Source organism: Leuciscus leuciscus, assembly GCF_965113295.1.
Source record: "Leuciscus leuciscus genome assembly, chromosome: 6".
Lineage (NCBI taxonomy): Eukaryota > Metazoa > Chordata > Actinopteri > Cypriniformes > Leuciscidae > Leuciscus > Leuciscus leuciscus.
Window position 1 is genome coordinate 31889517 of NC_138730.1, and position 23323 is coordinate 31912839.

The 23323-nt window shown below is 39.4% G+C and overlaps 1 protein-coding gene across 4 annotated transcripts; it reads left to right on the forward strand.

Moving 5' to 3' along the window:
- The first annotated feature begins 2332 nt into the window (after positions 1 to 2332).
- On the forward strand, positions 2333 to 22864 carry smg7 (SMG7 nonsense mediated mRNA decay factor). 4 transcript variants are annotated; one of them, XM_082172866.1, is made up of 23 exons: positions 2333 to 2477; positions 7278 to 7309; positions 7688 to 7805; positions 7936 to 8068; positions 8329 to 8500; positions 8647 to 8718; positions 8824 to 8974; positions 9097 to 9232; positions 9326 to 9488; positions 10656 to 10812; positions 11154 to 11224; positions 11314 to 11374; positions 11464 to 11595; positions 11980 to 12397; positions 12484 to 12625; positions 12721 to 13094; positions 13293 to 13637; positions 16658 to 16807; positions 17350 to 17427; positions 17711 to 17867; positions 18034 to 18204; positions 19671 to 19825; positions 19981 to 22864. In XM_082172866.1, exons 1-23 carry the CDS (start codon positions 2452 to 2454, stop codon positions 20092 to 20094), a joined length of 3528 nt encoding a protein of 1175 aa, XP_082028992.1. In that variant the 5' UTR covers positions 2333 to 2451; the 3' UTR covers positions 20095 to 22864. The 4 variants fall into 4 exon arrangements, with proteins under 4 accessions (XP_082028992.1, XP_082028993.1, XP_082028994.1 ...); XM_082172867.1 differs by having other exon boundaries at positions 11485 to 11595; XM_082172868.1 differs by lacking the exon at positions 16658 to 16807.
- Positions 22865 to 23323: the final 459 nt, after the last annotated feature.

Sequence of the window (23323 nt, forward strand, 5' to 3'; positions counted from 1 at the left end):
AGAGTGCAACCTACTGTAGGCCCATAAAATAAAGCTTTTTTTGCAGAGGCACATAACTGGGTCAGACTCGGGCCTATATTCCAGAAATGGACACAAATGGGTGTTTCTGAACAGCCGCACTTTCCTTTTATAATATTAAAATCAATGATTCTTCCTAAATAATAATAGCAATAATGATAATTTATCAATGTCAGTGGAGTAGATTGGTATCCCCTGTGGGTAAATTGCATTTGCACCCCATGTTTATCAACACTAAAAATACATTCGAAAAACATGTGCAGACAAGCAGTCAAGAGAGGCAAGCCGGTGTCCCTCATTAACACTGCTTGCCTCTGTCTCAGTCAAAAGCTTCTACAGCTATAATGTGTAAGTCAGATCAGTTTGAAGTGAGAAGAGCCCCACTGGATGTATCTCTCTCAGGCTTTTTGAACTAATCATAACTGGTCATCGGCAAATATTGTCCAAGATATTTGAAACTCCAGAATAATTACAGTTACTGAACCAAGCTGCTTGGATTAATCGCTTCTGCTCTCAGACCATTAGTTTCTGCTTGTATTATTCTCATCTGTAAATCACTTTGTATAATAGTGTCTGCTTCATTCAATGAATTGTAATGAACCCTATGACTGCAAATATAAACTGACTCCTGCGTGCAGCACTGAATTAAAGCCTTTGCTCTTAGTTCAACTTTAGATGTATTATGTCTTATGTAGGAATAGATTCAACATTTTTCTCACATATTTAGCTTTGCATGAGTGATGTGTTTATCAGCACAACGAACACGTCCTTGATGACAGGCGTTTGAATTCGAAGCACTACAGTCACAGTGTGACTCATCAAGAGCACAACAAGCTCTCTAATGCTCTCAAACATGTTTCAAATGGGGAAACAGCTCAGTTTAACAAATCATTATATTTGAGAAGTTATGCAGGATTTTTCCTCCTCCTCCTCAACACAAAACTCTCAGAATGATTAAAGTCACCATAAAATAAAAACTGATCAACACATTGTTTATCATAAATGATTTATCTGTGCACATCATTATATTAAAAAAATATATAATGATTATCTTTCTTTCTTTCTTTCTCTCTCTCTCTCTTTCATGTTATTAGGCTTTTTTTTTTTTTTATGAAATAATTATTCCACCCTGCCCTCATAAACTTCGACAATCAAAATAACTTCCCCTCCCTATTACAGCGACACCTCTTCTCTGCAGACAATTATTGGACAACCTGTTACTCACATGAGATTGCAGCAATAGCAAACCACAATGATCCAATGATCCAATCAATTCTCAATGGACAAAATCAAGTCCCGCTCAACATTTTGTCTTGTTCGAGAAGCAGTTTCACTCTCATATATCCATCACAAAAGGGAAGAAAAGACTATTGCAACTTCTGTTTCATTTTGAAAAAAATTGTTTTTCAACTCCTATGTTTACGTATTCAACACACTAAGAGGCTGATGAGTTGAATCAAGTGTGTGAGTAAATGAGACATCTAAAACATTTTGGTCCCCATGCAGGCAATTGAGAAACACTGCTTTAAAACATTACACGTTTATTTTTTATAGTGATTACTCAAAACATATTTGGATGTTTTCTTTTTATTAAAGAACAAGTTAAAGTCGTCTTAAGAAGAATCGTAGCCACTGTTACAGCGGAGAGCAAAACAATTACCTGTAAAAGACAATAATGAAAATACTAGTAAATAAAGTCAATAAAAATCCACAAATAAATAAATCAACATAAAATAATTAATATAGCCTATAGGTAAAGTACAAAGCACCTAATTATTGAATGTTTGTTTAAACTCAGCATGAATGTGTAGTTATATGTATTGCTTTCAGTGTAGCACAGAACTGCCCATGTCTGAAAAATGTGTAAAGTCAAACTGTAGGCCACGTAAACCCTCAGCTCAGTCTTGAGAAGTATTTGGCCTTGCCATGCTGCAGTCTGTATAAAGACAAACTATAGCTTGCTTTTTTTTGTTTTGTTCTATTCTATTAGCTAATATTTTCATGGATATCAAAGTATTTGATTTGCTATGATTGATGGTTTCATGGTTACCTTTGATATGTTCATTGTTCAAAATTTTGCAATAAAAAATCTGGACAAACTATAGGGCTATAAAGAGTAGAAAATGAAACAATTTTATTAAGTGCTGAAAGAAAAGTTTAATATATCAGTGCATCTAGACCAAGAGATCTACCATTTGTTATGAATGCGACCACTGAGGTCGACAGTCAAGTTGTGGTAGTGTGCTAGACTAGAGAATTTCAAGTAATTACTGTAGGTGAGCAAGGGGGCGGGGCCTGTGACGTAGTTCAGCGCGCTCTTCTGTGTACGTCTGGACCGTTTTCTACCAATGACGATGTGATGGACAATATGGCGACGGGAGTAGACTTAGCTTGTGAACCTATCGTTGTCTAAAAGACTGGCGATCCGACAGGATGAACCTCTGCGCCCAATACTTACGGTGAGTAAAATCCGGAGATTCTCAGACTCGAATTGGCGACCGAGACCGTGTTTCTATCATTGAGGCCGAATGTGGTTTATCGGAATGTTGTTCGGCTAGCATTGACTGTCAGTGCTAGTGCTTGACGCTAGGCTAGTTAGCATGATAGCCTGTAAACGAGACACGAAACTGAATACAAGCAGAAGTGGATGACGTATTGTCCTGACTATTACCAAAAACATTGATAGATGGGTGGTTAGGCAAATCGCGACATTTACTTGATCTAACGAGAATTCGTGTGTACATAGCAGCTGTTGTAGGAGGGCATGCTAGGTGCTATGTTAGCCCGCGTTAGCTACAAACATACCACTGGATGAAGTCAGAAAACAATCCGGTTACACATGCTCGCTACATTAGTCACGCAAGACTTCGGGTGAGAGATTAAGTTTACAATTTAGCCCGAAAAAACAAACCAAAACAAGGTTTTATATGTTGCGTATCTGCTAACGTTACATAGGTTTCCATTTTCCTTTCATTTCAGCATGAATAACGAATTACAGCGATGAGCCTTTGGTGACAGTGAACTGATATGATCATTACGCTATTATAAAGCTGTTATGTTGTTTTATGTAAGGTATGTGGATGACAAGTGTGTTTTGACCTTGTTTTATTCGTGTCACTCGATAGTTTTACCTAGCGTGCATTGATTTTGACATAACATTCAGATTCAAAATCAACACGTATTTCTTAAGAGATGACTTTAGACTTTATCTGTGAGAATGTCTGGTTTGCAAGGCAGTGTTTTTCTTTTTAGTATCCGATGTGCTTCAGTAACCTTGGGTTGGTTCAAAACAATGTGACATGAATCGACCGAGGGAGTATGTAAATAAATTGGCGGCTGATAATGACAAATCCAGGCCATTTGATCGTGAAAGGTTGTAAGCTGTGTGCCGAGTAGATGCGTTTGTTGTCAAGGAGTTTTGTAAAGAAATGTTGTTGATGTGATGACAGTTGGACGACACATTTCAGCTCTAAAGTGACTGAGCACAGTAGATGACTTCAGGACTCTGGTTTTGTACTTGCTGACAAGAGACAGCAGAAAAGCTTTATGTTGTTGTGCTTTAATGTCATCTAGGCCTTGCATAACAACATTTAATCTGATCTAGGTGTGTGGTTTCATTCTGCCTGTTTTAACGGGAAGTTCATTTAGTATGCAATCCCAAATGGTTGTAAGGGACTTTTTGACAACATTAGGCAGGTACTTTTTTATTATTTGAAGTTGTGCTAAAATTATGGGGTTAGAATTGGTCCTTTATTACAAATAAATATGAAATGAATGTAAAGAGATTCACAAATAAGTAGAATAAGATCCACAAATAAATTTGCAGATGTGCTAATATTAGGAAAAACGGCACCCTTGCTTGTGTGATATTGTTATCAACTCATACAGGAGCATTTTTGCCCCCATATATTCAGATTTCCACCTCTGACTGGAGGGCAGTATGTATATTATGACACATAATTAATTTTCAAATGTTACAATCACATTATAAGGATTGATAAGAACCGAGTATTCAAATGTTGCTATGTTGATGAATGGAATTGAATTTATCGCATTAATGGTTCTAGAAACGAACCATTACACCTCTTCCAGAAGTGGTTAAATGAGCAATGGACGAACTGTGAGAATACATTTCTTATATAAATCTATTATGATGTTGAAAAGTGATGTTTGAGCAGCTTATTTTTAAAATCCTTTTCAGACCATGTCTCCTAATAAACTGCAGTGTGCCGTGAACAATGATGTGCAACGTCTCATTACAAAATAAACTGAAGCGTCGGGAAACACTCAATACCGCATAAGATGAGAATTATTCTACACAGGGCACAGCAGAAAGGCAACAGCACTCAAAGACTCTTGTGATGTTTTTGCAGACATGCGTGTTCAGAATAATCATTTTAAATAGTGTACCTGCCGCACATACAACATTACTTGCGGTACTGTATTGAGTTGACAATACTACCATTTAAAAAATACAGTGTCATCGACAGTATTTTAAAGCTTTATTACCGTGCCACCCTAGTGTGTTCATGAGAATACTCACCAACACTGGCATTTTGACATCATTTTGTATGTATTTTTGTGTATTGTGTGTTCATTTAAGCGCAGTAAGCCGTGAAAAATAACTAAATTTGGTAAAATTGTGAGCTATTTGAGATGCTGCTTCATGGATTTAAATTATTTCCCTGTAAAAGCAACACTCTTCAAGATGAGCGACAGCCGTGTCAACTCTCTTTCGGAGAGAAGAGAATGAGAAAGAGATGCTGGTATCGATACTGTGAGAAATGAGTATTGGAACCATTTTAGATATTTTTGACAACACTAGAAGTCGTCTTTGTATTTTTTTTTTGATGATTCAGAGATTAGAGGTAGGACCTTTGTGTGAGGAAGGAAATGAATGTTGATGGTGGGATCTATGTGAGGAAGGAATCAAAGATTTCATAAAAAATTTTATTAAGTGCTGAAAGAAAAGTTTATACAGTGCATCCAGACAAAGAGATCTACCATTTGTTATGAATGCGACCGCTTTGAGGTCGACAGTGAAGTTGTGGTAGTGTGCTAGAGAATTTCAAGTCAGTTGATTGAAATGTTTCTTGTCCAACTGGTCCGGTGCTGCATTGTTTTTATGCCTTGCAAATGTTTTGTTTTCTATGATGTATTTTGTACATTATTGTACTGGTAATTTATTGTATTCAACTATTATTGGATGTGTGTTACCAATGCAACATTATCAAGCTGGCTTTTTTTTTTAACCGTCTGAGGGTACTTTTGGGCCCTGGGGAAGTGTTGATATGCCCTGACATTTGTGCTTTATTTTTAAGTTGCTTTCAAACATTTAAACTCTTTCCCCGCCAGCATTGTTTTTTTTGTTTGTTTTGTTTTTACGTTGCCAGCCACCGCCAGCGTTTTTGGTCATTTTCACAATTTCATGGCCCCCAGAATATTTTGTTGTGTGAATATCTGAACATGCAATATATCACAAGAAAGAACAGACTCTGCTTTTAAACAAAAAAATCTGTTTCATTCTAGCTTCATGCATTCTTTTTTAGCATCAACACTTAAAGTTAAAAGTCAACACTTAAAACCATGCACATGGTTTGTCTTAAAGCAGATTAAAAACACCACATAGACATAAAGAAAATTAAAAACTTGATTTTCACCACAGGGGATCATTAACAGATTGAATTTAGGCTTTTATGTAGGCGTAAGGGATAATGTACAATATTTTGAGAGAACCACCGGCTGGATGTACATTATCCCACTTATTACACGGCTACTTGCCACATAAGTAAATAATTAGATATGAAATATTGATCTGAGTTGAAATATTTTATTAGGTCTTTAAACGCAAGGCTTCCGCAGAGAGAGCAATTGCAGCGCGACAAGTTCAAACTAAACGGACATTTAAGAGATACGGTATACAGTCATTCATATCACTTATTACACAGCATTTCGCCACACAAATAATAAATTATGGGGATAGGATATATTGATTTCAGATGTAGGTCTGTCATGATAACTACTTTTTGTAGGGCGATATATTGTCCCAGAAATAATTGTGATAAACGATATTGTCTAATTCTTTTAATTTTTCGAATATTTAGATACTGGAAATGCTGTCAACAAATAAATATCCTAAATAAATAAAAATAATATTTATAAAAATAATAAATAAACTTTTTCTAACAAAAATTGCATTAGTAGCCTAGCTAATAAGTAAAATAATAAACATCTATGCACAGATGGAACTTGTATGGAGTTTTTCCTTCTACAGTAAGTAAGGGTGCACACTATTGCTGAAAAACAAACCCTACGTAGTTGTCAGATGTTCATATGAGCGAAGGCACAGATACCTCAACAGGCCATATCCGTGAGCGTGCATCATTTCGCACTGTGACATTTATATATGTACCGGAACAGTGGATTGAGGCTTTAAATGTGGATTTATTCTACCAAACTGTTGGTAGTTGTCAGGAAAACACTATAACGCCTCAAAATGACACCAGCTTTTCACCTGTCGATAGCCGCTGTGTGAATGAAAGAGCTGCCTGAGCCCCACTTTCGCCTCTGACACGGAGAGTAGACGAGTATCGAGGTCATATGCATATATCGTGCGATAAGTCTATATATTGATTATCGCGACAGGCCTATCAGTATGTAGCCAAAATAAATAAATAAGGGCCTACCCATAACCAGAGCCATCATCCAGCTAAAGGCACTGGATATTGCCAAAGAGCTGAACACACCCACCAGCCAGGCCCCTCATTACTTACTTCAGCTATGTACTGACACACTTGCCTCTTAATTTCTTTGAAACGGCTGCTGTGATATGGCGTAAGGGTGTGTGTCCACTGGTGCGGTGCAGAGGGAGCGTTTTTAGTTCATTCCCATGGAAGTTCAGCATCCTGCTCACGCACGAGCAAGACCAGGCTAGCAAAAAACAAATCAACCACTAAAATATCTAACAAGAAGTTATTATTATTGCCAATTACTTATTTGACACATTTCTATGTCAGTTAGACCAATGGCATTGCTTTAATGTTGCTGTGTCATCACTTGAACTGTGCTTATTGGTCCATTAAAACAAACAAAAATTAGGTGCAAAATGGCCTTGAGTTTGTGAATATATGGTCTAACATTGAAGCCCCTAAACTGCAATGCTGTTGTGCTCGTTCCAGAGATGTGTTCACCAGACCTTGTCCAATGATTCTCTCTTAAATCATCACCTCATTAACATATTCATTTCTTGTTTTGAGCAGGCAGGCAGAGGCCCTGAAGGCTGACATGACAGGTATGTGCTACTATCTCTAGTTTAGTCTATTTAGTTAGGACTTGAAACATTTGTCAATGTCTTTTTATTTATTAGCATGCTATTTTGATGTGTTTATCTAACATGTGATCTTTAAAATAATAATATAATGGCAATGGTCATAAGTTGCACATATTATTAGAACTACTGATGTGATGTATGAGCTTACTTGGAGTCTATTGCTGTTTCATATTTGTCATCTTATCCCTGTCACTTTGGTAACCATGGTATTGGATGTGGTTACTAAGACGTGCAGATCTTTCTCCAAATGAACTGAAAGGCACTGTTAGACACAGTCACGTTCTACAGTGCTGCTGCAGCATTAGCTTTTTAACATGTTCCACTCCACATGTCATGCAGATTCTAAGCTTGGTGCTGCGGAGGTCTGGACATCACGGCAGGCTCTTCAGGACTTGTACCAGAAAATGCTGGTTACGGACCTGGAGTACGCCCTGGACAAAAAAGTTGAACAAGATCTGTAAGAATATCAATGATAATACGTTGCATAATGATTTGCATAATTTACATCCATCATGCCTTGTCTTAGTTTGTGTATTATGTAGAAAATATCTGACTGTCATTTTGTCCCTCAAATATTTTTGTTTCAGCTGGAACCATGCTTTTAAGAATCAAATAACAACACTACAGAGTCAAGCTAAGAACAGGGCCAACCCCAATCGAAGTGAAGTACAGGCCAATCTATCCCTGTTCCTTGAGGCAGCTAGTGGATTCTATACACAAGTAAGCAATGTATTGAAATGATATTGTAATCATAATTGTTTTTGTTTTTATTGATATGCTGTTGCTTTTGCCATGAATGCAGCCATTGCTGATATGGTGTCAAATAATAAATAAATAAATAAACACACAAGGAAGTAGTGTTATTGTACAGTGCTCAATGCTCATTGTTAAGCAGATTGATGTCAGTCTGTTATTCTTTGTTGACTGTGTTTGCCACGACCTGTAGTGACCTTAATTAAAATCTCTTTTTGGATTCTTAGTTGTTGCAGGAGCTGTGCACGGTGTTTAATGTGGACTTGCCATGCCGTGTGAAATCATCTCAGCTTGGCATCATCAGCAATAAACAGAGCAGCACCAGCGCCATAGTGAAGCCCCAGCCCAGCTCCTGTTCTTACATCTGCCAGCACTGTCTCGTTCATCTCGGAGATATTGGTGAGGTTGCTATGTTGCTGACGTTTTTGTAGCTATTTAGGGGAGAGCATTAGCAACCTGCTCTCCAGCTTTTATAAATATGAAATATTTGGATTTTATTCACTGGGGGGTTTCATTGGTTGTGGTTTATTTTACGAAACCCACAGCACGTTATCGGAACCAAACCAGCCAGGCAGAGTCGTACTACAGACATGCAGCTCAACTTGTTCCCTCAAATGGTTTGTATCTGTTTCTGCATGTTTTCAAATACTCAAGCCCACCACTGACATTTGAAAATAAAAACAAGTGGATTAAAAATGAAACTTTTCTCCCTCTGCTCTAAGGTCAACCTTACAATCAGCTTGCCATATTGGCCTCCTCCAAAGGAGACCACCTTACAACAATCTTCTACTACTGCAGGAGCATTGCTGTCAAATTCCCATTTCCTGCTGCCTCCACTAACCTACAGAAAGCTCTTTCCAAGGCCCTTGAGAGGTCAGAATGAAGGGCTTGCAGACATTTACATTTATAGGATCATAATATTTTGCTCACATTATCGTATACAAGAAAGAAACTAGTGCTTAGGCCTAATTCTCTTGCGTCTCTTTAACCCACAGCCGTGATGAGGTCAAAACAAAATGGAGCGTGTCTGATTTCATTAAGGCCTTCATCAAGTTCCACGGCCATGTTTATCTCTGCAAAAGCCTAGATAAGCTGAACACCCTGAGAGAGAAACTAGAGGAGCAGTTCCAGGTGCAGTCAAAACCACCAGCTATAGCACTTCATATCATTTTCTTGGTCTGAATTTGTATACTCAAATATTCTCCTGACTGATTCGCTCCACAGAGGCTGATTCTTCAGAAAGCTTTCAGCTCCCAGCAGCTGGTCCACATCACAGTTATAAACCTGTTTGAACTGCACCACCTCAGAGACTTCAGCAATGAGGCAGACGAGCACAGCTACAGCTCGGACGAGCAGATCAGCTGGATCCAACTCCTTGGCCTCTTCAGTATGTCCTTTTTATCACACTGCGTCCAGACCCTTTCTTGTGGTCTTTCTAAACCCTGGGTTAAACACACTTGTAATTTTAAAGGAACACTCCACCGTTTTTTGATATAGGGCTTATTCACCTTCTTTCCTACATTTAGATAGGTGGGCAAATGCATTTTTGTCTCAGTGCATGCATTGTTTTAGTTTGACAGGGTTGGTGTGAGCTTAGCTTAGCATAATGAATGGAATCCTTTGTTGCCAGCTAGCATGTCCTGAATAAAAGTGATATAAAAAAAACCCCTACCTAATTACTTCTTGTGGCCTGCGTATTCACAACAAGTACAAATAGCGATGCAGATTAACACTAGGCGATTTCCTAGGCAGATATTGACTTATATATTAAGGACTATATTAGGGGGAAGCACAGGCGAAGCACTGCTACTTGGGCGTAATATCTCTGCGCCCAAGTAGCAGTGCTTCGCCTGTGCTTCCCCTAATATAGTCCCAAGTCAAAATCTGCATAGGAAATCGCCTAGTGTTAATCTGCATCGCTATTTGTACTTGTTGTGAATACGCAGGCCACAAGAAGTAATTAGGTGTTTTTTTATTTATTTTTTATCACTTTTACTCAGGACATGCTAGCTGGCAACAAAGGATTCCATTCATTATGCTAAGCTAAGCTAGCGCCAACCCTGTCAAACTAAAACAATGCATGCACTGAGACAAAAATGCATTTGCCCTCCTATCTAAATGTAGGAAAGAAGGTGAATAAGCCCTATTTCAAAAAACGGTGGAGTGTTCCTTTAAAAGATATACACATTGAATAGTTGGGCGTGGATACGATTTTTTTACGTTTCTGAAAGAAGTTTGCATTTATTTAATAAAAAATGCTGTGTAAACAAACAGTAATATTGTGACATATTATAGTTTAAAATAACCATTCTCTAATTTAATATATTTTAAAATGTAATTTATTCATGTGGTGGCAAAGCTGAATTTTCAGCATCATTACTCCAGGGTGACATATGATGCTGACATATGTCACATGATTCTCCAGAAATCATCTTAATATGCTGAATTGGTGCACAAGAAACATTTCTTACTATTATCAATGTTGAAAATGGTTGTGCTGCTTAAGATTTTGGTGGAAACCATGAATTTACTGTTAAAAATGTTATTTCCCTAGTGTCTTTCCTGGGCGTGATGCTAAGCCGAGCTTTACTCAATAAGAACCGAGAGGAGATCATGGGGGAATGCCCTCTTCCTGCCATCAAAGTGTCTCTGGACTGGCTGAGGCTTCGACCCAGTGTGTTTAATGAAAGTACCATGGACAAGCGCCAGTAGTAAGAAAGACTTCCTATTTTCTTTCCACCATAGGGCTGAATGCTATTTGAAAATGTAGGTTTTATTTCAGTTTCAAAACAAAAGCTCGATTTCAGTAGTTCTGTTGATTTAGCATTTTTAATGAGTTTGTATTTAGTAGGGAACTTGTAGTAGTTTCTTAAAAGGCTGATTCTGTCTCTTTAATCCGCAATCTGCATAATCACAGCAACAATACCCACAATCCATTGCACACCTTGTCTGTTTTATTTATTTTTATGATGACACATAAAATGGTTCTGCCTGAGCCAAGATTTTGAGGTATTGAATACTGTTAAAATGACACATCTTTGGCATTTCACAGCATCTGGCCATGGCTGGTGTCCATTCTGAACAGCTTTCAGCCTAAGGAGGAGGATGTGTCAAATACATCTGGTATGAGTGCTGCATCACACTCTTAAATTTGCTTATGAAATATCTTTTGAACAGTTCTTTCCATTAATGGTCATGATTGTTTGTTTCAGTTATTCCACTGCCCGAAGAGTTCGAGCTGCAAGGCTTTCTGGCCCTTCGCCCTGCTTTGCGGTAAACCTTCATTATAAATTGATTACTGTTCTTGTTTTGACTCTTTATTTTACACACATGACTCTTTTAGCTGTGTTTGTTCTCTTAAGGTTGTTATTCAATGATTCCAGGATGCTAGACTTCTCTAAAGGGCATCAGAGTGTTGTGGAGAGCCTGTTAGTTCATGCCCGACACCAAAGACTCATCAGCCAGGGCAAGTGGGTGGCTGACAACCAACCACGGTGAGCTGTTGTTTCACTTTCATTCATTTCTTACTCATTACCTTTTCGGTCTTTCTTGGACTTTCCTGAAGTTTGGCACCTTCAAAACTGTCTTAGTTCTTTTAGCTGTAAAATATGCATTCAAATATTATAATTTTTTTTGATGTTTGCTTATTTTTTCTTTTTAATTTGTCGTCTTTTATCTTTTTTATCTTTCTTGTTTTTCCCCATTTATCTTTTTGTCATTTTAATAGCACTTTTTTTTCTTTTATTATCTTTTTTTGAGAACTTTTTGTTACTAATTCAGATACATTTTTTTAAACTTATGACCTGTGTTTTAATATTTTTCTCAGCTTTTTGCTGGCATATGTGCAAAAAAAGTCATTTTTCTTTTGGTATTAACAGGTTGATCCAGTGTCGCATAAGTGATGGCCTTCTGCTCTTCATAACTGATATCCCTGAGATGGTGGTAGAAGAGCCACAGGAAAAAGACACACCAGTCCTCCAGGAGTCATCTAATGGTGAGCAGACCTCCAATGACAGCACGCAGGGCCTGAAGTCTGTCCTCTCAGCTGGAAAGAACCAGAACAGTGGGCTGGATGGTAGCGAGAGACCTGTGGTCACCTTCAAAGAGAACATTAAACCTCGCGAGCAGAGTAGAGAACAGAACCGGAACCAGCACCAAAGGGATGCAGGGAAGGACAGAGTTGGATTCAATAAAGGAAATGGAGTGCAAGGGAAGAACGAGCAGAAGAAAGAGGGCAAAAGAAAGAGTGAGGTGAAGAAAACCAGTCATGATAAAACAACGGATGCTGGGAAACAGGTAAGGGAGAATCAATTGTGCCTCATTTTGCTGTAATTCTTATTCAAATGTGTAAACTTCAACTCCTTTTTGTTTTTTGCTACAAGGTGAAGACTCAGACTGAGATAAGGAAGACTCCAGTGTCTGAGGTGAGGAAGACTCCAGTCACACAGACTCAAACCACATGCTCTTCACAGTTTATCCCCATCCACCACCCTGGAGCTTTCCCGCCTCTGCCCAGCAGACCAGGTACACTTATACACTTTCATACATGCCACACCTGAACATTATTATACATGGACTGTTCAGTCATTGCTCATTTCCTCCTGTTTTTCCTCCTTCAGGCTTCCCTCCACCAGCGTATGTGATCCCACCTCCCGTGGCATTCTCCATGAGCCCGGGCTTCACCTTCCCCACAGGTGTATCCGTACCTGCACCCTTCCTCCAGACCGCCTCCCACCCTCAATCTGCCAATCCTGTACAGACAGGGAAACCCTCACACATTCCCTACAGCCAGCAGAGGCCCTCGGGCCCTGGAGCCCTAAACCAGGGCCCTCCCCAGCCTCAGCAGACACAGCCGCCCCCTCCACAACCATCCCAACAAGCCTTGCAGCAATCTGTGCAGCTCCAAGTACAGCAACAGCAACCGCAGCAGTCGCCCACCAAACAGAGCTCTCAGCTTGGCAAAAGTCCACCACATCATCACAGCATGCAGCAGGTAATGTGATGCCTTTATTTAAAGCATGTGGTATTACATGAATGCCGACTTAATTTGCTCTTGTGATGCTGAGGTTCAATATCTGCTCTCCTGTTTTCTTGACAAGTCCAATTACCATGGAGACTACATAGAAACATTTATGTTGCTGACCTTGTTGGGTAATTTCTCTACTTTCTCCATTTTATTTTGTCCTTGCAGGCTTACATGCAGGTGTCTGAACAGCCTGGTCAAATGTGGAGCCAGCACCAAACTCAGCCCACCATGCAGAAAATGCCCATGCAGATTCCAGTCAAACAGCCTTTCTTCATGCCCACCCAGGACCCAATGAAGCTCTTTGATCACCCTATGAGCATGCAGCCCCCTCAGCCCAGCATGGACAAGAAGATGAAGTTTCCAGAGGTCAAAGTGCAGGATTTCTACTGGGAGCCACCTTACCACATGGGAGGAGAGGGCAGGAGCGGAATGGGGGACAGGATGGGCAAACGTCAGCCTGGAGTCTTCTGTCCCGACCAGGAGAACATGCCCAGAGGGCCTCCATATGAAGTTAGCACTCTTTTTCATCTGTTTATTACAGCTGTTGTATGTTACAAGAAATTAGTGTCAGGCTTAATATAATATGATGATAGCATACTATTGTAATTTAGTTTTCTATGAGTTTAGCATGTAGTATGCATACTATATGTATAGAAAACAATAACAATACAATTAACACATATGTTTATAAATATTTCAATTAAAAAAATATATTAATATTTAATTTAACTATATGTTATATTTAAATATAAATAAATATCTGCATAAACTACCAAAACTGCTAATTTTTTACAATTTTTTTTAAAGAATTATCTTATGCTCACCAAGGCTGCATTTATTTGATAAAAAATTACAGTAAAACCGTAATATTGTGAAATATTATTACAATTAAAGCCACAATTAAACGGCAGTAGTGACAAATTCGTTATTCTGTATTGTGTTGTATAGCTAATGTAATGGGTTATAGAAAAATAAATGTAGGACAGGGATTTGGTTCCGTGTACCTGTTGTTGTTTGGACTTTGAGATGTGGGCGTTGCGCTTAAAAAATTAAATCTAGCTTGCTAGACTAAATCATTGGAGAAGTCCTGCATAAGTAACCAGAGAGAACTCTGTTGTTTTTACCAGAAGGTCAAGTTATGACATTTTTATTAAATATTGTCATGCATTTCTTTAAAATATCTGTGGTCTATTTATATATTTTAAAATGTAATTTATTTGTGTTATGGCAAAGCTGAATTTTCAGCATCATTACTCCAGTCTTCAGTCTCACATGATCCTTCTAATATGAAATTCTAATATTCTAGTATCAATGTTGAAAACAATTGAGCTGCTTAAAGGTACAATATGTAACAATTTTGCTTTAAAATATCCCAAGATCTCAAGGCCAGTGTTATATATTTTGTTAAGTTGATTACTTACAATATCCCAAATGTTTCCAACTATTTTTAAATAATGAGAAAATTGCGATTTTAACCAAGGAAACGGGGCGTTAGAGCAGGGGTGAGCTGGGAGTCGCCAGTCAATTGCGTCATATCCGCGTTACCCTCGGTTTCCGCTCGTACTGCGTGGAGTCCTGGACAAATGCGGAAGTTGTAGTTGTAGCGTCTATCAAGCAACAAACGTTAGCTTGTTTCGTGCTGTTGTTATGGAACACAATTATTATTTACTGATTGCAGCTGGTTCTGTCGACAAAGCATGCTTAATTTTATATTTTCCAAATGTAGCATTCGGTAATAGTTATGTTTATGCAAGGAAAGTATTATTGCTTTAGGTTTGTGTTTAGTTTATTGACATTGTTTATGACGTCTGGTGTTTATGGCCATGTAAATAAACATAGCATGTGTTATACATAAAGATTAATCAGTATTTTGGCAAATGATGTGGGTATGTTCGAATGTACTTTTACAACAATTGTTTAGAACACGTAAAACTGCGCAGCGTTATCACAACAATGAATTCGACAAATACAGTAACATCTATGATAACCAATTTAGTATTAAACCTTACTTTTCTTGCTGTTAATTCATTTTAATGAAATAAAAGTGTGATGAGGTTCAAGAGTCAGGAAGAAGACGGGTCGGTGTGACTGAGACTCGTACTTTATTAAAATAAAACAAAACAAACAAAAGTCGCGCACAACGCGCATTCAGCGTGGCGACGGCACAAACCAGTTAAAAAATGAGAGCTCGGATCCACCGGTTTTCTTCCTCTGCGTCCAATTTTCTCTCCAGTCTCTGATTCCAGCACGGTCTCTCCACGCCAATAATACTGCAAAAAGACACGGGTGTTCGTCATTTGCACTTGACCTACTTACAAGTGGACACTCGTCTTGTTTCTATCTCTCCCGTTACAGACCGCAATGAACCACGCCCCCCCTCGCCACAAAAAGCATGTAATTAAACGCAACATTTATAAAAATAGAACATCCATGAACATGATTTTTTGATTCCCGTCTGACTGATTTACATCCACAGTGGAGTTGAAAACAATAGTTCCCATCATTCTACACTCTTTTACATCGTCATCAAGCTACGCCGTTGTTGTTGTTTGGAATGTAGCGCCCTCTAGCGGCAGAAAAGTCGCATATTGTACCTTTTAATATATATTTTTTTGGAAATCTAGATTTTTTTTTTTTCTGGATTATAAATGTTATCACACTCACTTTATATCAATTTAATGCATGCTTTTGAATGGTAATGTTTTTCTTTTAAATCTAAAAATATTTTACTTTTATTTTTTTTATTTTTTATTTCAGTCTGCAAAGAGTTTAGGCATTTTAATCAAATATGGATTGAAACAGTTTTAATTTCATTTTTAAAAACTGGACATCACTCATTAATTTAAAACATGCAACATTAGGTCAAGCATGCAATGTAGTTCATTAATGCTTTAAACATGTATTGTTTCATAATGTGTTCTGTTTCACATTATTTATTCATAGCATTCTGCTTGGTTCAGTGTTCCCTAAGTAGTAAGCAAGTATTCTAATGTGAACACGACCTCAGTCCTCATCATTCTCAGTCAATTCCTTCCCCTTGCCTTTGGTTTATGTAGGCTCAGCCTCTGAAAGAGATCTGGTATGACTCTGTGATTATTATGGGTTTTCCGGCATAAGCTGGGGATCATTTACATCCACATTGGGTTTTATAGAAACTTGATCTCAGCGGTTGTGGAGAAGCGCATGCTTTCTAATTTTTCATCTCTTCTTTCACGTTTCCACCTCTGTCTAACTCTGCTGTGAAGTATTCTGTGATTCATTTGTGTTTTTTAAAACACTAATTTACATTTGAGTCAGTCAAAGAGCTTTATCACCAGCCGTGAGCAGAAGTCAGTTTGAGAATGGCACTGATCTTCACAGGCTGCTGTTTTTCTCTCAGATAGCTCTGACAGGCTGCTTCCTATTTTCTTACATTCTGTTTCTCTCATCCCTTTTCTTCTCTCCCTCTCCCTCCCTCCCTCTCTCTCTCTCTCTCTCTCTCTCTCTCTCTTTCTCTCTTTCCTTCCCCTTTGTGCCTCGTTTCTCACTAGGACAACAAGAGCTCCCCTCTTCTGCCCCCAGACCTGTTAAAGACTCTGGCGGACTTTGAGGAAGAGGAGGAGCTGCTCTTTACTAAACCTCATGATTTCTACCAGGCCTTGGCTGGCCCTCTTAATTCTGCTCCTGGAAGGAACATGTTTGTATGTAGTTCTCCTATCTTGTCTGGTGGGAGTGGATAGAGAGTTTTCATATGAGCTTCTATGGATAAAAACAATCTGGTCCCTGTTTACAATACCAGAACATACCTATTGTTTTCCATTTTATTAAAGCAATCAGTCATCGTAACTAAGAAATAACACAGAGATGGCATACATGTAACATCATGAGATGCATCCTGGGATACTTTTTAAACAGTATTGAAAGAGGTTCTTATTCAAATTAATATCTAGGTATTAGTTGTTATTATTTGTCTATATATATATATATATAATTAATAAGCTTTTAGATTTTAAAAAGGTATTAAGATCTTAAGAAAGACCAATTCAGTCTAATGTGTCCAAATGTTGGACATGTATCAAACGAGTAGTGTGCTATTACGTACTATATCTTCCATTTGTTATAATGTGTGGCTATATCTGGAAATATAGTTTTTGCTTGTACTGTGGTTTGCCTAAAAATGATTTATCTGTTTGAATGCATGTTCTTCAGAGTACTCATCTTTTGTGCTTTTCTCCCTCTGTAGTTGCCAAATCCGTCACGACTAGACAGTGGAGCTGATGTGATTGGGCAGTCTTCTCTTCTCCCCCGATTTTCCATTCAGGTAAAGCTGCAATGCTTTTGTCAACACTTTTGTCCACCTTTGCATTGTGAATCAAAAGTCACCAGGTGGCAGTGTTTTCCTTCAAAACACTTCCAAAGTTTGTATTTGATGGTCTGGATGTTGCTTTATTTTTTACTTGCCAATCATGGACTGACTGGTAATGTTACAAAACATTTCTGGGGGGGTTTGCCAGCTCTGACTAGTTAACTTTTTTAAGAAGTACAATAACCAATTTTGAATTTCCTGATACTATTCTTTCCTTTTTCTGTCCTCTGTTTTACAGGACAGCTCCTATCAGAACAACAGTATTTTTAGCGAGGCATACGGTAAAAATATGGCCCCTGCGTCTAAGCCGGATGCGCCCATGATGCACCAGGAGCCCTCGCTCTACTCCCTATTTGAAGGAACCCCATGGTCCCCCTCCCTACCTGCTAGCTCAGGTACCATATAGTGATTTTGATTTACTGTAGTATGTGAGCATTAACTAGATGGCTTAGAGACATCATATAATGAGGATTCATTTCATTCATAGCCTTTATTTTAGGTTTGTACATGTGAACTAACAGCATCGGTTTATGAATATTCTGTTTCCGTCTTTTGCTATAGATCACTCAACACCAGCCAGTCAGTCCCCTCACTCTTCCAACCCAAGCAGCCTGCCTTCATCCCCACCCACCCACAGCCACGGCTCCCTGCCCTTCTCCAACTTCGGCCCCATTGGGACACCTGACAGCAGAGACCGTCGTGGAACCGACCGATGGAAGGCCGATAAGACTGGTAATTCCCATGCTGAGAGCATACTCTTTTTGGTTCTATGTATCTCTTCTAGTGGTCGACCTATATATTGCCAAAGCTGTTATATTTATACACTATATTGCCAAAAGTATTGGGACACCCCTCCAAATCATTGAATTCAGGTGTTCCAATCACTTCCACGGCCACAGTTGTATAAAATCAAGCACCTAGGCATGCAGACTGCTTCTACAATCATTTGTGAAAGAATGGGTCGCTCTCAGGAGCTCCATGAATTCAAGCAAATTGAAGTCGCCAACTTTCAATAGCCACAGACCACCAAACTTCGTGTGGCCTTCAGATTAGCTCAAGAACAGTGCATGGAGAGCTTCGTGGAATGGGTTTCCATGGCCGAGCAGTGCATCCTAGCCTTACATCACCAAGTGCAATGCAAAGCGTCAGATGCAGTGGTGTAAAGCACGCCGTCACTGTAAAGTTTGGTGGAGGGGGGATTGTGGTGATGGGTTGTTTTTCAGGGGTTGGGCTTGGCCCTAGCCCCTTAGTTCTTGTGAAAGGAACTCTTAATGCTTCAGCATACCAAGACATTTTGGACAATTTCATGGTCCCAACTTAGTGCAAGTTTGGGGGTGGCCCCTTCCTGTTCCAACATGACTGCGCACCAGTGTACAAAGCAAGGTCCATAAAGACATGGATGAGTGAGTTTGGTGTGCAGAAACTTGACTGGCCTGCACAGATTCCTGACCTCAACCCGATAGAACACCTTTGGGATGAATTAGAGAAGAGACTGCGAGCCAGACCTTCTCGTCCAACATCAGTTCCTGACCTCACAAATGCGCTTCTAGAAGAATGGTCAAAAATTCCCATAAACACACTTCTAAACCTTGTGGAAAGCCTTCCCAGAAGAGTTGAAGCTGTTATAGCTGCAAAGTTTGGGCCAACTCCATATTAAACCCTACGGATTAAGAATGGGATGTCATTAAAGTTCACGTCCCAAAACTTTTGCCAATATAGTGTATATAGCCAATGTTTTGCCAGTAAGTGGTGTGAGTGGGACTTTTATTTTGACAGCAATGAAACCTGAGAAGATGCACAGGACCTCTTCTTCTCCAACTTTAACAAATCTGTTTAAAAATGGATTGGCAAAACCTATGATACTTTTTAAATATACTGTTGTAATAAAAAAAATTGCACTGTATCATACAAATTAATGTACAGTGCATGCAAGACTGTCTTTCTGTGCAAATGATCTAAACCGTTTTAACTGAGGTGTGGACAGGACAGTTTAGCTGTCAATGGACACGCACGAGTGAGCAACTTCAAACTACGTTGCGCTAAATCCAGCTTTCCTCTGTCATGTCATATTCACTGTGTACTATATGTAATTATTATGTGCCACTGCTAGCCTCTGTTATTTTAAGTAATTAATTAACTGTTAATCATTTTTGAATATGTACATTTTATGGTTGGTATTCAAATATGACTATCTTCAGGTGTGAGCGGCTTTGGGTTGGACTACCTGCCTTCTGCCTCGTCCTCTTCTGTGTCAGAGACCAACAGCTGGCACCAGGGGGCGCCAACCAGCAGCTGGGCAGCCCAGGACATGCCAATGGAGGACTCTTCTACTGTCCTCCTTGACAGTTTCAAGGTAGCATGAGATGTTCCGTTAACATTTGGTGTTGCATTATTTTCTACTCGTTCTAACCGCAGATGTGCTACAACATATTTTGTCAGTTGCTTGGTTGTTTTTCTTTGGTCTTAATATCCCTTCACTTTCCATTTCTTCTACCCCTTTTTCTGCAGTCAATCTGGTCGAGCTCTATGATGCAGCCTGGTCCGTCTGCGCTGGAGCAGCTCCTGATGCAGCAGAAACAGAAGCAGCAGCGTGGCCACGGCAACATGAACCCGCCACACTGAGAGCCCACAGGAAGACGCACTTGTGTCAAACATGATTCAACAGAAGAGGTGAAACACCACAAGCTCCAATCGGAAATTTCCGGCATTATCTGCGCGCGGAGGCTGGAGACGGCGAACGATGTGAAGCGACAGGCTCAAAATGAACCGCTCGCCTGACCGACGAGGGACGTGCAGCCCTCTCCTCTCCTCTCTCTCTCTCACTCACTCTGTCTGTCTCTCTCCCTGTGCCTCTATGGCAACGAGGGCGTGCAAGCACCTGACCTGTCACGCTGCTCAGCACGTAGCCGCTGCAGAACACTGACTCTGAGGGGACAAACTCTCTCTGATTGCCACCTCGCTTCCTCTGGGGGTCAAAGGTCATTCTCCCGTCTCATCTGGACTTAAGACTCTGGACTAGACGCCCACATGCCACCTGCTTAAATCGCTCTGTGCGACCGGCACGCCGCACGTGGAGGAGTTAGGTGCGGGTGTGCGTGTCGGAAAGGGATGTTTATTGACAGCAGATGTGGTTTTACGAGGGACAAAAAAAAAAAAAGAAAGGAGTGGTTTTGTTTTATTCCAAGTCTGGATTCATTTTCTCAGAGGGATTTGTGTCGCTATGTCCAGAATAAAAAATAAAAAAACGGAATGAATGAAGGATGATGCAATCGGCATGAACGTGCGCATCTAGAGAATGTGCTCGAATATTAGGACTTAGATTGACACAGGCATGGATCATGGTGTTGTCATGTACAGTCTGTTGATTTGTAAGAAGAGTTTGGTGAACGGGACAGGGAAAGTCTCTAAAGTTCGAACCATTATGAAGCTCATAGCGACATTTATAGCTCAATCAGTATCAAGCGGAGTTGGGGGTTAGACTATAGATGTAGGATGTAGTATCATTAGCTGCAATAGAGACTGCAATTATTAACAATACTGTATTTTGTGACTTGTTCTGTAGCAGTTTTAGCTCTCTGAAATATTATTCAGTAAATATGTTCAATAGTTTACTGCTAATGGGGGAGTTCATTCGATATAAATGTGTGCCTCCCCTTCTCCCTCCTTTCCTCGTTTCTTTACTCTAGCTTACCAGCATAACGGCTTCTTTTGTTCCTGTTCTGCCTTTTTATTAATATTTTTAAGCTTTATCAGCTCTCTTTGTGCCTGATCTGTGTTTTCTCTCTTCCTTTTGTTGTTCTTTCTCTATTTTTGTTTTAAGGAATCGTTAGCATCGCGGTCACCTTGGCACTGTAGGGAAGGTTTGGGAAACTTAGGCAAACAGGTCAAGCTGCGACGCTGTTGGCTTGTCAGAAAGGGACGCGAGCCGGGGAAGCCCATTTTCCCACAGCAACCTCACAGCCACTGAATTGTTCTTCTTTCAGGTACCATCTCCACAGTAACTGTACTCTGATCGGTTTAAAAACCACAGACCGGATCTCCGAAAGGATGCTTTCCCGCGCTCCCGTTATGCTAAGCACTAAAAAAGAGGAAGAGCGTCAGCCTGATTACTGCTTCACTCTGAAATCTTATAATGTATATCATCAGTTGCCTCAGGTTAGCGTCAAGTGACTCTGTTTCTCATGCGATTGAGCGCTAGTAAGTGGTCACATCATCATCATCAGACGCCCTGTTTGCAGCCTGTTTTTTTTCTCTCTCAAGGTCAAAATCGAATATTGTTTTGAAAACTAACGGTTCTCTTTTCAGTAGAGGATATAGCACTGAGTAAGTCTTCGAGACCTTGTAATGGGTGCCACTGTTTGGTAAATGTTCTGGGGCCAGGGGTTAGTGTTGGATAGGCTGAGATATCTATAATGCGTTCACAGTGGTTCATTCTTCCTGGTTAAGCAAGGAGTTTTTGTTCGGCGAAGGTTATATGAAAGACGTACTCTCTTGTATGATGAGAATAAAGCGTGTTTTTATTTTTGAGTAGAGAACATTTTATTAAAGACAAACTTTAAATGATGTGTCTATTTGCCGTGTGATTGTGCTTCTCTTGTTGCATTTAAAATTGTATAAAAAAAATAAAAAAAAGAGGAATTAATAATTACGTGGAATCTTAAAAGTTGAGTTAGGTCAAAGTATCATTTGCAAAAAAAGAAATAATAATAATTCTACAAGCAAAGCAAAGTTTCAGTGGGAGCTGAGGCCCCATTTTGTTCATTTTTTTGTTTTCCTCTTATAATCGTTCAGCAAGGAGTTTTCAGAAGCCTGTGCTCTGATTGGTTGCTGTGGACGTCTAACATTCTTTATTTTGGATGGACTTGTAGTGCACAGTCTTGTGTGAATGTGCTTTTTTTTTGATACCCTGTATCTCACTGCATTGTAATGTGGATTTTTTCCCTGTTGTCCAGTATCCATCTTTTAACTGTGGCTTCTGTAGTGATGTACATTACAATGCTGATCACAGGACAACAGCCTTGCGCCTTTGGGCCGTAACATAACATTCCAATAATAAAGCTAAAAATAATAATAATTAAAAAAAAATAACAGCCAGCTTTTTACATTAAATTTACCACTATGAAAGTTTGTCCCAACCCTGAATTAAGTCTGCCACTCTTGAAATTCTGCATGAAAATCCATCTTTCAGAATGCCTTGTATTTTGGATGAAGGAGATATCCAGTCAAATTCTTTTGTTTGTTTGTTTTTTAGAGGATGTTGTCAGGGAATAGTTGGGTTTGAGGATATCTCCTTCTATAATGGGCTTGATTTATTGTGTTCTTGTCTCTTTGTGGACACTTGTAAACGCTGGAATCAGCTATGCCTTTAATAAAATAAACCATGTCCTCATAAGCAGACTTTGGATTCTTTTCTGTTCCTCACACTTTGGTTTGTCTTATTCCGTCAGGACACTGACTGTTAAATCCAACATGATTACGTTTTAACAGTAGGCTATTGTTTGTGCCTGCTATTATGCTTTGAGCCAATATCCTATGTTGTAGTTGTTAAAAATGTTCAGTACCATTGCGGGGTGTAACGGTCCAGGTATCGTTCGTTCATTTGTTTTTGCTTTCACATATGAAAACGAGAAAACAACTAGTGTTTTTTTTTTAGAAAAACGAAATTATGACGACGTTCTTGCTAGGCTTGGGTATCGAGTATCGAGTATCGACTGGAACCGGGACTAGCTTTGCGATTTTCCCGGAATCGTTCAAAAGTTTAAATTTCGATTCCTAGTTTCGATTCACAGTCCGCCGACCGGAAGAAGAAACCGCTGTCTAAGTCATTTCTAGCCCTATTCTGAACTTAAGT